Source organism: Aspergillus welwitschiae (assembly GCF_003344945.1).
Source record: "Aspergillus welwitschiae strain CBS 139.54b unplaced genomic scaffold BDQ94scaffold_16, whole genome shotgun sequence".
In the NCBI taxonomy this organism is placed as follows: Eukaryota; Fungi; Ascomycota; class Eurotiomycetes; order Eurotiales; family Aspergillaceae; genus Aspergillus; species Aspergillus welwitschiae.
The window spans coordinates 402,975-417,212 of record NW_020798710.1 but is presented as its reverse complement, the minus strand read 5'-3'; the positions used below and the strand labels follow the sequence as shown (position 1 = coordinate 417,212).

The window sequence follows — 14,238 nt, the reverse complement described above, 5'->3', positions numbered from 1 at the left end:
CATCATATCATGCATCTCGCAGCAACCGCCTATCCAATGATGATGGCCAATGGCAAGGCACCTAGTACTTTATCTACGGTTGATACTCTCCACTCAAATCCTCGCATGTTCGGCAATGCGCTCTATCGCAAAAAATGGTCAGAGAAATATAGCATGACAAAAAGCAGAAAGGTGAATGATGATTTTCATGATATTTCGAATTTCCGATCGTATCAGCCTGTGTTTGTAGTATAACCCCAGTCCGGGGACCTAGTTTTCAACGCCATCAGCGGTACTGCATACTTCCTGGAGTACCCTCAAGATAGCATTCTCCCCTCGTGTATTCCAAGCGTTAACTGAAGGCTCGTAATTTAGGACTGTATTGATGAACTACTCCAGCACTGCTAACCATACCCACTCAGCTGACAAGTCAATTCTTGTTCCTTTATTCATCGCTTTGGGGGAATCCATGGCTTTTGCGTGAAAGGGGCAGTCATGCTGATATAGTATCTGCCACCATACTACCCGTTCTTAAACCCCCTTTGAAAAGGTCTCTGGCCAGGTGGGAGAAAAAGAAAGAGAGACGAGGCGGGCGGCGCGCGTGCAAAGATGGGGGGTTTATTCAACAGCATTAGCAGACATGTGGACATGATCGTAATGTCCAGTCTTGCTTCTTCTGTAGGGTGTGTGCACAAGGTCTGTGTCTGGCCAGGAAAAAAACAGAGTGCTAGGGGGCCTTTTATGCATGCAGGTCTGAAAGAGTCGTTAACCAACCGTTGAGTCGCAAACCCATCAAATAACCTAGATTTGTTGAGCCATCAGCTTTAACTTCCACCATTTGCATGTCACGCAGGACTTTTTCGATATAGTCGCCGGCCCCGCTGAGTTTCATAATATGTGCAATGGCGCAGTGGACACGGAGAAGTCTGGGGTCTGGTGGATCAATCGACTGGTTAGGACTAAGGCTCAGAGTACGAGTGACGGGGAAGAACGGGTCGCGCAGGAAGGTAATCTCTTCAAGCGAGTCGATCTCATATTCATGTGGCCTTCCTGTGGGCTCGAAATAAATTTGGAATCCACTAAACAGCCGATGATAATCATGCGTCAGTGTAAGAGCATTGATGGGTCTATCGATATTCAGGCCATCAAGACGGTGACTGAGCCCAGGGTTAAACATGTCCAGTATTCGAAACACCTTCCTTTTTGCCTCGCTCTTGGAGGGGTTAGTACGCAGCCAGTAGGTGATTATTGATAAACATACCAACTCTGACTCTCCCTGCGCCAATGTTGTCAAACTGTGAGGGAGGATGTGCGCAACTTCCAGGTACTGGAATTCGCCCTGTGAGCTACTGCTCAAGAAGTTTCCATTGTCATCTTTACAATTATCACCATCCTCGGCGTTGCGCTTCCTGGCTTCGGCAATATCAAATTTGCGGGATATCACGCACCGGTGGTGATCACGTACAAGACAATCTTTCCGTAAGACAGATACACGCTGTCTCGTGCCCAATGGTGTAGGTGCCTGACTCAAGGAAAATGCTGCTGGTGTTACTTGTGGGGTCTTACTTGATGAAGCCCTGACTAAGTGACCGCATTAGCAGATCAGCAGGTTCAAAGGACAAGGGACATTCATACGTGGAAGAAGGAAGTTGTCAACAATATTCTCAGCAAAACTTTCGAGAGCACCCTTTATAATCATCGATTTGCTTGGATCTATACTTTGATCTCCAGTGAAGGACTCAAAGTAAGATAGAGCAACAGTTATGTCAATTTCCCCAGTCTCTCCAGCAGCTTTGTGGCTCTCACACATATATGAAAAGAAGAATTCTAGAAAATTGTCTTTCGACGTTACACGTTCAAACATCTCCATTATTAGATTTGCGGGCCTGTAACCCCTATGTACGCGTTGACCGAGGCCATAATCCTGGATGAAGAGATGCAGAAGTGCATGGGCCTTTTGGTTTCGCTGTGGCGTCAACGAGAAGGCTGGAGAGGAATCCATAAAGTTTCTCGAGATGGTTGATGTCGGTGATAAGCCATGATGGTATGTTATGAGGGATTGACCACTCGTCATATAGAGTCGCTATCACGTGTGACGCGAGTCCGCTTGGAAATTGGGTTGATCCGTCTATGTCCGTTTCGGCTTTGCATTTCAGAGCGTTTACCCATGCTATTCTTAGTGGTTTGCAGATCTGTTACGGCTACGACGAGATTGTATATATAGTTTCAAGAAGAATTGGGTATCATTTGATATCTAAATGAAAAGGGAACAAGATTGAGCAACTCCAAATACTCTAGCACACCAACATTAAAGTGTAAAAGAGGGGACACCTTTCAGACCTCCTCGACACCCACCAAGTCCGACCGACCGAAGTCAAGACATCATGACAAGGTAAAGATCATCACCACTCCCTGGACCATCGCACCGACACCCGAAACAAGTCCATCCGAAGACAGATTGTAACAGAGCGTGCAAATGCAAGGTCGAGTCGGAAGTAAAACGGCTTCACTTTAGGGCATCGAGGACATAGCAGTCATCAGCAAGGGTGGAGATTCTGTGGCTCTTTAGAAGAGCTCAGAGGTGGGACGTCTACTCTAAAGTGATTCTTTGAACTGTAGGCAGAAAGTGGTTAGCTGATGATTCTCCAAAGTTCATCATTTGGGAAGGCTGAAAGGCTCTTCCCAAATGTAGGGGGGAGGGGAGACTAACGTAGAGTCGCTTAATTTGCTAAATGGTTGGGGGGAAGGGGCCTTTTATATCTGCGCGGTGGACGCTCGCTTACGCTAGCCACTAGCGAGGTCATGTGTTTTGCCCGTTTTTGCTTGCTGCTTGAGTGGGTCGCCCAATCAGCGCCCGCGAAAACTCTTCCTCACCCCTGGCCGGACCTTCACTTGGAGATCGAATTCGCGTGTTACTGCTTCCTGAAGCTTCCATGGTCTGTTTCTTTGACTAACAATTATTGTCTTTTCCATCGGACATAACTTGCCTCCGTGGTTGGTGGTGGTGGTGGTGGTGGTGGTGGTGGTGGTTTCTCCACAATAAGTTGATGCATTTGGTGCCTGAGGACGGGAAGTATATCTTTGATTTCGTTCGGCACAACCACATTCATAATTTATGCTTTGGACTCCAACAACATTAACAAGTCTATATTCTACTCCAATGTTTCCAGTCTCCAACAAGTAACACTACAACTAGTTCCGTGAAGCTAACACGCGATACATGCATTGACTGTGCTCTAGTTCACGCAAAATTCAGCCTGGTCTCAGCTTGGAGTAGTAGTCCCTATATGGGTCGAGTCAGTATGGATCCTGAGACATGCTATCTCGAGTGCGAACAAAATACATAGAGAAATTTAAATCTACTTGCATATTGTGTGTACAGGATTGGAGTCTGCTACCCAAAATAGCCCGTTTCTACTAGATTGACTGTCGGCTACCTTGCCGGGTAGTTAGTATGGCTCATTTTTCAGTCTACCTGATGCCCCGATGAACGTATCAGGACCACACCCCCTACAGCCATGACCGTTTGAGATTGATAGCCGGTTCACCCGCACAGCACAGATTCTGCCATGTTGATCCTGCCGGAACGGGGTCTGCCCTTTCGGGCACTATTAGGGTCCTTGTGCGCATGTGCTCCAGGGTCTGCCTCTAAAAGGAATGATGTAACAAGTTCCGAGATTTATCCTGCCATAAGGACATCAGGACCCTGGCTCGGCTATAATCATCGGGAAGTATCTGGGTAGAGACCAAGCATGCTAGGCGACACTTCATTGTTGCCCCTGCTGGCAAAACTTCCTTGCACTAGTGTATATGCTCAGGACTACTGTAAGTATGAACTGCAGGAACGGCTTTGTAGACTACAAGAATGACAAAGGCATTTGAAATGATGAAGACCATAGTATAACATACAGACTTCCGAGGAAAAGTGACTTTCTTGAAAGTATCGCCGAAGTTACGCGGGTACGAGTTTCCGATGTAGAGCAGGTCTAGCATTGTTGTACCTGGGAACTGGAATGACAATAAGGTTCGAATTAGGCGTTTTAGAGCCCGTTTCATGATCGATCCCCCGGGATGAACAAGGCACAGACATCTTCTTGTTCGTTCATCCATCATGATCGTCCCCGTTCCTGCTCCACCCTCACCCAAGAATCGGTCGACCAGGGTCTTGATGATCAACACTCCCTGATGCTTATACTTCCGTCAGGCTCCTGCGGCCAACCTTCCCACCAAAGAGAACAGTCCATCCAATGTTTCGTCCAAAAATCGAGGCGGTTTGGAATTTTCCAGAGAACCCGGCTGAACCTACATTCAACCCGGTGCTACATCATATCGTTTCAGCAGAATGAACAGGTGCATCATCGATAGGCTATCATTGTCTTCCATACTCATGCCAGCCTTGACGGCCCGAGGAGCCAAAGGTATATAAACCTCTTCCTTGCCCGCTGAATAGTTTCTATCATCATCAGCATCGCATCGCATCGCATCTCATACTCCCATACTCTCAAACTCTCATTACCTAAAAGCAATATCAGCTTTTCATCCAGCAAAATGAAGTTCACTGTCGGTTCTGCTATGGTGGCCACCACCTTCCTCTCCGCTGCGAACGCCGCCTTCCCCTCCATCCCCAACATCCCCGAGACCTGCTTGGAGATCCCCCAGGTCATTGGCAACAAGCCTCTCCAGCTGCTCTCCTACTTCCACAAGGAGGTCTGCGAGAAGAACTGCACTGCCACCATCAACCAGCACAATCAGTACCTTCAGGAGTCGGTCTTCCCCCAGATCATGAAGGACCTGGACCAGAAGCTGGACATACCCGCCTCCGAGCAGGCCTCTTTCCAGAAAATCCAGACTCAGATCACCTCCGCCATCGAGAAGGACTGCAAGTCTGAAGGCGACAAGCCTCTGTGCAATGACCTCGAGGGTTTGGCCAACTACGGCATTTGTGCGCTCAAGGCTAGCCAGCCCATCATTATGAACAACATTGGCCAGCTCCAAGGCTCTGTGAACATCACCGACGCCGACTGCACCAAGATCAAGCAGATCGATTCCGACGCGACTGTCTGGCAGAAGACCCTCCCCGGGTACGTTGACAAGTTCGCTCAGCTGTGTGAGAGCGAGAAGTCGAACTAGAGGTATGACAGCTTGCCAATCATTTGCAAACCATTGCTGACTGTTGTGATCAAGGTTCGCGGGACCAACAATCCGGTGATAGAAGCCTGCTATATCGCATGGACGTGTAGTGTTAGGAGATCGGGAATCTTTGGCTTTTTGGGTTTAGTCTGACGCTGTAGCAGCATCTGGGATGCTCGCCGTCGCTCCTTTGGACGCGTCGATTCGCAATGAAGAATGTTAGAATGTTATTGTGAGTGCCTGACTTTGACAGGTAGTTCATCGGGTACTCTAGTTTAGAATGTGAAATGTGACTTTTTGCTTTTCTGTTCCTGCAGTGAAATTGTCAATCGTAATTTAATGGTGCCTGAAATTCGGCGTTGAACCCCTGGCGCTCACGTGCCCGAGGATCATCCGCAGCGGCTTCCGAACTGCTGCTTATCTCCATCCGATAACTTCATCCGATAGTGTTACCTCAATACTTCATCGAATGATAATCTCCACACTCTCTTCATTCCCCTTTCAGACTGCCGTGGCACAATGCGGGGTGCTTCCAGTCTATCTCCTTGCAGACAGCACTCTTGTCAAGCCCTGAACGAACCCCTCTGAAATCGGATCTACTTCACCGAACATCAGCGGCATCACTGGCACCCCAGACGGATCCACTGAACATCTCGGCATGCCATACTCGGTACTATGCCCCGCCCTAAAGTACACCCAGCCAACCGCCTAAGAGCCTATGAGGCTTGCAATGCGTGCAGGTCGACAAAAAAGCGATGCAGTGGGACATTTCCATGCTCAAAGTGCATCAGGCTCGGACGCGCCGATACATGCGTGCCGAGTCCACGGCCCGCTGCTCAACGGCCGACTGCAAACACCCGAATTTCCGACAATAGCAATGTAACATATGATTCTGGGCGTCGACCAACCACAACCCTTGGTGCGAATACCTTGGCAGGTCGGGCAGATTCCGCTAGCTTCGAGGCTTCGGAGCCGAGTCGATCGACAGTAGATACTCAGCCTATGTCCCCAGAAACGTTACATAGGACCCATCCACGGATGCTCCGCAATCTCCGTGGCGAACGAGGTAATATAGAACTAAATGGGTTGTATCAAAGGCTGTAGCTAATCTCTCGCATCCGGCAGTCTATGTGGGAAAGGCTGCCTCCTTGTCCTTCCTACAATTGGTCCGAGACACTGTATCACAGTATATTGGGCCATCGCAATTCTCGCACAATGTGAAAAGTGAAGATATGCTGGAGACGGAGACACCGCATGGAACTCCTCCAACACTAGAGAGTAGCCTGGACTCATATCAGCTACTCCAGTACTATCAGACCTATAGCTCTGCTACTAGTGGCTTTATCTACGTCTTGTCAGGTGCGGAAGCTATGGAAATTCTTGATGCATTGATTGAGCCTAGCACACATCCGGATAGAACAGAGATGGCCGTCGCAGATATGATTATCGCTATCGGGGCACAGGCTAGCAAACGCACTGTATCGACCGAGCAAGCCGAGCGCTATTTCTTCTCCCGTGCTCAACGCAGCGCCTTTGAGGGGATGTTAGAAAACCCAAGCCTACCTCTGATACGGTTGTTCCTATTGATGTCCTTCTATATGCTTGGTGCTTGTCGTCGGAATGCTGCCTTCATGTATCTTGGAGTGGCTGTCCGGGCTGCCGTGGCATTGGGTCTTCATCTTACCGAGCTCGCGGATGCCGTGCCTAATCCTGAGCAACACCAGAGAGCAAGGGTGTGGATGAGTGTCTATAACCTGGACCTCCTGGTAAGCTCTATCCTTGGGAGGCCGGCTGCGACAGCTGCTCTACGTTCAGAGACAGGTGATGGGCCTATCCGTTACACACTCCTGGAGGGCCACATGTCGATGGGCTTGGTTGCGTCCTACGGAGTCTCGAGGATCTTAGAGGAGATTATCTCGTCTATGTACAGCAAAGAAGGAGCCTCGGCTGATCTCGCATATTCGCTCCTAGCCAAACTTAAGCAATGGAGCGATGAACTACCAGGCCCATTGGTAGAACCTCCTACCCTTGACTTCGAGGAACCTGCTGCGCGAACCCATATCATCAACAATCTTCACGTTGCGTGCATCTACCATTTTGCGGTAATCACAGCCACGCGACCCTTCCTGGTGTCAGTATTAGGCGTGCGGCTGGCGCGGTTGCACAACGACTCTACAGACGGCGCATCAGGTGATCTGTTGCATGAGGAGGCGGCACATTCCAATCTGGCGACTGCTTGCATCGATTCGGCCTTGTACATGATACAGACGTGCTCCGAGGTGCACCGCTCTGGATTAATGCTAGGTAATATGTGCATACTGAAAGCTTTTGTATTCGCTGCCGCTTTGGTTCTCGGATTCTCAATGTTCTCTCGGAAGGAGGCAGAGCCCTCGCATGAACGGGCTTACGGGGAAGCCCTGGAGATCCTTCGTGTGCTTTCGGAGCAGTCCGCCCAGGCAGCACATTACTATGAGATACTTAGTTGCCTGGGCAATGCCGTTGCTGAGCAGCGTCGACGACTTGTGCAGCATTCCCGCCAGGCCAAGGGGCGATATGTCAGTAAGCTTTTCAGTCTGGATGATCGCAGGCCCTCTGTGGAGGTGCAACGGGGGTTAGACACGCCATTGTTGAATAGCGTTTCTGCTATATCCCCTGAGTCCGGCATCTCGGATCCATGGGCTGGTATTCAGCGCCTGGGTTTTATGGACTCTCTGGAGATCGATGCAGCATTCACTGGTCTCGACGGTATGCAGCTGCCGGTGTGGGATAGCTTTCCCTTCGTTGGCGAGGCTTTTCAATTGCAGGGCAGGGTAAGTGATGTAACTTGATGTTATATGAGAACGTTTTATGCCGTGACTTGTGATCTCTTTATGCATTATTTGGCGGGAGCGTGTATGAATTTCATGGTTATTTATCGGTTATGTAAAGTTGTCGAATGGTGTCGCGGGTACGTGAAGTTCGAACGCTCCGAACCTTCGGACACTATTTTTTTCTATTTCCTTTCCATCCAGCTCATTGTCTATGGTACTTACTGGACCGGTGGTGTGTACTATTAATAGTTTACGTCTTCTGTGGGTGTCTCTGGTATTCTCAAGAGACTGAAGAGTCGGTGTTATTCGAAAACTGAAGGTGGAAGAGAAACTGCATGTGGATATATATACCTTCATCCGCCATTTACCGCACCCTTCCAATCCAAACTATAGTAGCAGATGAACTATCATAAAAGTGCCAATATAGAATAGCATGTACCTGTATCAATATATTCCAGGCCACACCAACCAAAATATAAAGCAAACTCGCATGTTTACTATCAAAATGGGTATCCTGAAGATTCGCACTTCCGTCGATGGTGCAACTGTGGGGCAAGCGGCTAGCTAGCATTACAATGCAAATTTTGTTCACTAGTTTTCAACAATTGGCCTGCTGGCCCAATGGTAAGGCGCTTGACTACGGATCAAGAGATTGCAGGTTCGAGTCCTGCGTAGGTCATTTCTTTGCTTTTTATTTTTGTTCCCATCGTCTGCCGTCTAACTATACACTTCGGCCACTCCTTCCCCCCTTCACAGCTCCACCAGCCTGGTGTCCCCGACCGTACCATCATCTTTCACACCTATCGCACTTAACGACGCATGACATATGGGCAGGACTGGTGTCAGCCTCCCACAAATATTCTTCTAGACCCTACATATGTCGATTTGCTGCATACTGACTCGTGTGAGTGATGCCTGACGAAACGTTGCGAGCATGGACCAACACAATGTATCCTGCGAGGCCGTCCGTCACCCAGCCGTGCTGCACGCATTATGCTGCAGGATGCAAACGACGCATTGTTTGCCAATATCCGTCCCTTCTCCCCCTCCACCTCAAAGGACTTTCCCGCGCTACATTGAACTAGTTCAGACGGTGGTTGGTGGCTGCTTTGTCTCCACTTCCACAGCTCCAGCGGCCCGCCGAGCGGGTCGTAGATGCATTGTATCTTACTATCCAAGATGCCTGATTTGTCTCACGACTTCCTACAACGGCCGGGGCACATGCTTATCCTCGCCGGCCTTCTTCCTCTTCCCCGCTCGAATACAAGCTGATGGCGTTGGTTAACATACCACTGGCAAATCATGCTCCTACGGCTGCAGCCACTTCCGTTAGTGCATGTAACCCGCGACTATTGACGATGACGAGGTTGAGTTACAGTTGATGAACTTGTCAACACCTTAGGGGCTTAGAGCAATGCACTAAGGAATGCCACGGTCTCACCAGCAGATGCGCCGAACAGGGCTATGGCATCGCGCCTTCTCGTTCTAACGGCGACCGGGCTGGATCAGCTCGTTCTCGCCTCCCACTCCACGCCGATCACCGAGTCATGAGCTTCATGGATGGCAATCATCATCACGGCAGACTATCGCAGCCAATGTATACCCTGTCATAGATGGGGTCTTCGGCAGTCTTGCATTTACCTGACGCTCAGCTACGCGTCTGCTATCACCTCCTACGTTGATATGGCTGGAAGGAGGAGGACAGTGTATGCACGACCCCCTCTCAACCCCGCAACATATGATATTTCAATATATCCTGCAGCGTCGGACAGGGATGCACCCTTCGCTATACTTATGAAGGCACGCCCCTCCAAAGGACCCAGTTCTGCTCTTATCATTGAGGCCAGCACGTTGACGGTCTACTGAACCATGTCCCTGCTAGTGAGAGCCATCACTGGCCTGCTCGGCCTTCTTATTCTCAAGTCCTTTTTGACTCGCAAGAAGTTTCTGGCCCCACTCCCCCCGGGCCCCAAGCCGAAGCCGATCATCGGGAACCTGCTCGACCTACCATCCAAGGGAGAAGCAGATTGGCTGCATTGGTATAAACACAAGAAGGCCTATGGTACGTATAGTACCGACACTCACGTGCCTAGTCACGGCTAACAATATCCATAGGCCCTATCAGTTCGGTACAGGTCTTTGGAGAGACCCTCATAATCGTTAACGATGCCCGTATTGCAGTTGAGTTGATGGAGAAGCGTTCAGTTATACACTCAGATCGACCTAGCCTAACATTTATCGAAATGTTCGCAATCACCGCCCTGGGAAGGTTAGTTCGCTGCTAACGGCTGGCTAGGTCCGGGTTCAAGGATATCGTCAGCATGAGGAACAACAATGACCCGCGAGTTCGTGCTGAGCGGAAGCTATTCTATCAACAAATTGGGTCAAACAACTCCGTTGCGCGGTTCAACCACATTCAGGAGGCTGAAGTTGGTCGTTTCCTGGTTCGGGTGCGTGATAACCCCGAAGGTTTGCAAGATCACATACGGAAGTATGTCTGCCATATTAGCTCCTGGAACTGCACCGGTGCTAACGGCTATATACAGACAAGCAGCAGCAATCATTCTGAAACTAGCATATGGATACAGTGTTGTGCCACATGGGAATGACCCATTGGTGGACCTTATAGGCCGGGCAATGGGCAACCTCGGCGCGGCCCTTGTTCCCGGGGTGTGGCTAGTGGATTTCATTCCATTCTGTATGCACCGTAGCTCTCCCAACGAGAGGAGACGGCTAACTGGATGATTAGTGAGGCACATTCCAACCTGGTTCCCAGGTGCCACATTTGCACGCGTTGCACAGACCTTCAGAGAAAGCGCCCGAGCCTGGAACTGTCAACCGTACGAGTTTGTCCGGTATCAGATGTCGCAAAACAAGCACGCGCCATCTTATTTATCCGGCTTAATCGAGGAGAAGGGTGTCCCAGAGCCAGGCTCCTTTGACGAGGCTGTCATGAAATGGTCTGCCGCAGCATTGTACGGTGGAGGATCCGACACGGCAAGTACTACCCTCTGAACCCCGTAAGCCGTATCTAATTACATAACAGACCATTTCCACCATGGGCGGACTTTTTCTCGCGATGGTTCTCTACCCGGACGTACAGCGGAAGGCACAGGAAGAAATCGACCGAGTTGTTGGAACAGACCGTCTTCCCGGCTTCGACGATCGCGACAACCTCCCTTATATCAACGCAATGGTCAAAGAGTCCCTCCGTTGGCACTCCGTGCTTCCAATGGGGGTTGCGCACTGCTCGTCGGAGGATGACATGTGCGAAGGCTACTTTATCCCAAAAGGCTCCCAGATCCTGCCGAATCAATGGTGAGACCTAGCCCTCTTCCTCCAGTCAATGGTCGACGTCTATATCTAATACCTCTTCAGGGCCTTCACTCACGACCCAGATGTTTACCCCGATCCAATGGCCTTTAAAACTGAACGATTCCTAGCAACTGAGAACCACACTCCCGAACGCGACCCCCATCTCCTCGCCTTCGGGTTCGGCCGTCGCATCTGTCCCGGCCGCACACTGGCAGATGCCAACATCTACCTGAGCATTGCGCAGTCGCTGGCCGTATATCGCTTCACTAAGCCCATCAAAAACGGTAAGGAAGTGGATGTAGAGCCGAAATTCTTGACCGGAGCAATCAGTCACGTGGCGCCGTTCGAGGTGGGCATTAAGCCCAGAAGTCAGCAGCACGAGGCGCTGCTGCAGGCGTTGGAGGCCAAGTTCCCGTGGGAAGAGGGTCACGCGGAGGAACTCAGTCAGGTGAAGTTTTGAAGCAGATGAGTTCCTTGCATGCTGATCGATAGTGTTTGTCAGATCATGCATGATTTGATTACCGAGTAGTTGGGGGCATATCCCGTTGGGCGTCGAATATTTAGTTTGTCAGATGTTACTTATTCCTTAGTTATCACGGGTAGAGAATTAGGCAGACAAGTCAAAACTACCCAGTTAGTCTAGGTAACCGCGACACCAACACCCATCAATTATCGAATCACCGTACAATCAGCGTGACACCATCTGACTCATCCAGCCCCATTCCTGAGCCTTGAAGTTAACTAATAGTTACTAGTTAAACGGAAGAAGGTGATGAAACATGATAATCGCCCAGCCACTATTTACTACTACTTATATACCTAATACCTAATAAATAGCCTTATATCTACATGCCAGAACCCACCCATCCTTATAGTACTGGTACCCCCCCGCATTTCTACCATTCACTGTCTGTCAACCAACTCTACTACCTGACATTCCTTACTACTTAACTTACTTTTACCTTTATCCATCTGTCCACCTCTACCCTCCGAACACATTTATACCACACCACAGCCACTACCATACTATACTATACCATACTATACCAAGAACACAATGACCCTACCATCACCACCACCATCACCAACCCCCACCTCAAGATCAGATTCAGGATCAATATCCCTCCCGCGCTCCCAACAAAGCATCGAAACCGATCTCGCGACACTTGAGGCCATGATCGAGGAACTGAATAATAGTGTGCTTCCGAGGATACCGGAGGGGAGGGGAAGGGGCGGTGGGGCTACTACTGGAAGACAAAGGAGGAGGAGGGGGACAAGATGCGTGGAGAGGGTTGAGGATGTTGCTGGGGCGATGAGGTTGTGTACTATTGGGGGGTGATTGATGGGGGTTTGTTCTTTTCTGGTTTGGGGGATGACTGGTGGGGTTTGCGAGGTGTTTGGATGGGTAGGGATGGTATTACTACTACTAGGGTGTTCCTAGGTGATGACGATGGCTATGGTTATGGCTGTTTAGCGTGATTTGTTGCTTGGGAGTTTGTTTTCGGATAGGGATAGATGGGTTGTGGGCGTATTTGCTGCTTGCTTTGGATAGCTATGGTGTTTGAACTGGTTATTACGATCGGGAAATCTCGACCATAGATCTTGTATGGGATCAAGGTAGATGTATATCATATATTGCTTTCAGATGATTATGTATTACATGGCTGACCCAGGTATATCCTCTCCTGGATGTGTGTTTCGTGTCGTCGTATCCTCGTAGATGTCGTATCAGTGCATCGCACAAAGTAGCAGCCAGCTGCTACCGACATGGGTTCCCGTTAAGTATCCAATAAGTTGCATCATGTTAGGCAACTGAAGGGCTGTTGGACGTATAAATGGCCGCCGTTATACTGCCACCACCGCGCGGTTAAAAAGCCTGACAGAGTTAGTATGATTGAGATTGAATTCTATACTGATAAGGCAACTCACCTTGCACTCATATTCCAAAGCAAAAACACACAGAGAAAGATAAGCCCGTGGATCAAAGCTGCAAGCATGTTAGCTCATAATCTCAAGCGATAAGTTCAGATGCAAACCAACCTTCATTTCCAAAAGACCTGACCATCTCCCAACGACCCCGTTTCTTCATCCACAATGGAAGCAGATCCTTCCGACACGTCCTCCCCTCAATGACCAGACACCCACCGGGTTGTGCCCTACACTCCAGATGCCGTCTTCTGCGCTCCATGATCACTCGAATTGTCTTATTACAGAACGCCTCGTCCGTCCGGAACGAGCATTTCTCCATTGGACAATCGAGTTTCTGTGAAAAGCGTTCCACAAACCAGTCGACCTTCAGGTGGACCCCGGTGTAGACGAGAGAGTAGAAATGACGAGAGGTGTGTTTCAATGCTAGTGCATCTGGGTAAGGGAGATATGTGGAAATATGTAGATGGAGTTCTGTGGGGAGGTCCATCAGGTTGAGGGAAGGGATAGCAGGGGCTTCTTGGAGCGATGAGGAGTCCATTGTGTGTGTGTTATTTGTTTGTGTGGAGGGTAGTGCGATGTAGATGTAAGATGGAAGAAGCAAAAGTAGTTTATGAGGATATGGATCGTGACCAAGCTGTGATGCTGAATGAATATCGTCCTACTGCTTGGATGCTGTAGACACCTTAATATAATCGAATATTTGGTTGCCTTGGTGAATTGTTGGCGGCGCTTAATTGTTGCCTAGGCGCTGAAAATATGATGCCTGATTGTGGCTATACGAGACTAGGCGGCAAAGAATTGAGATGCCTCAAAGCACTCTAAAACCGAGCTAGGATGTAGTCCAAGAGCAATCGTCCTGCTAAAGCTGGATAACCAATCCATTGACGAGGTTCAAAGTTCCCTAAAAATAGAAGTCTAGACTTCACGTCGACACTGCCAATACACACCAAGATAAGTGCAGTGATGGAGAAAGGGGAAACAACAACAAGATGTAAGATCCGGGGATGTCCTGCAGATCCACCCACCCCGCTTTGCACACCGCCTGCCTTTTCTGCCGGCAAGCTTCCATCCATCG

At 49.5% G+C, this 14,238-nt stretch overlaps 4 protein-coding genes and 1 non-coding gene across 5 annotated transcripts; 4 read left to right on the top strand and 1 right to left on the bottom strand.

The window, feature by feature from the left end:
• Position 1: 1 nt before the first annotated feature.
• Positions 2-236, top strand: BDQ94DRAFT_143895 (uncharacterized protein; the record flags this gene model as incomplete). Its single annotated transcript, XM_026766341.1, has 1 exon — positions 2-236. A coding segment is annotated over exon 1 (220 nt), but the record flags the coding sequence as incomplete, so codon positions are not given.
• A 4,291-nt stretch (positions 237-4,527) lies between these two features.
• Positions 4,528-7,937, top strand: BDQ94DRAFT_159528 (fungal specific transcription factor domain-containing protein; the record flags this gene model as incomplete). The annotated part of the gene is made up of 6 exons (XM_026769081.1): positions 4,528-5,086; positions 5,164-5,213; positions 5,258-5,327; positions 5,745-5,799; positions 5,850-6,175; positions 6,235-7,937. The coding sequence occupies 6 exons, from the start codon at positions 4,528-4,530 to the stop codon at positions 7,935-7,937; spliced, it is 2,763 nt and encodes a 920-aa protein (XP_026626295.1).
• A 589-nt stretch (positions 7,938-8,526) lies between these two features.
• Positions 8,527-8,598, top strand: BDQ94DRAFT_t148. The gene has a single exon. It is a non-coding gene; the product is annotated as a tRNA-Arg (tRNA).
• Positions 8,599-9,788: 1,190 nt separating this feature from the next.
• On the top strand, positions 9,789-12,018 carry BDQ94DRAFT_178774 (cytochrome P450; the record flags this gene model as incomplete). Its single annotated transcript, XM_026773199.1, has 7 exons — positions 9,789-9,981; positions 10,035-10,164; positions 10,216-10,410; positions 10,466-10,617; positions 10,669-10,916; positions 10,966-11,237; positions 11,298-12,018. The coding sequence occupies 7 exons, from the start codon at positions 9,789-9,791 to the stop codon at positions 11,692-11,694; spliced, it is 1,587 nt and encodes a 528-aa protein (XP_026626294.1). The 3' UTR covers positions 11,695-12,018.
• An 830-nt stretch (positions 12,019-12,848) lies between these two features.
• On the bottom strand, positions 12,849-14,119 carry BDQ94DRAFT_143885 (uncharacterized protein). The gene is made up of 3 exons (XM_026766340.1): positions 13,275-14,119; positions 13,164-13,221; positions 12,849-13,110 (listed from the first exon to the last, which is right to left on the bottom strand). Exons 1-3 carry the CDS (start codon positions 13,699-13,701, stop codon positions 13,080-13,082), a joined length of 516 nt encoding a protein of 171 aa, XP_026626293.1. The 5' UTR covers positions 13,702-14,119; the 3' UTR covers positions 12,849-13,079.
• Positions 14,120-14,238: the final 119 nt, after the last annotated feature.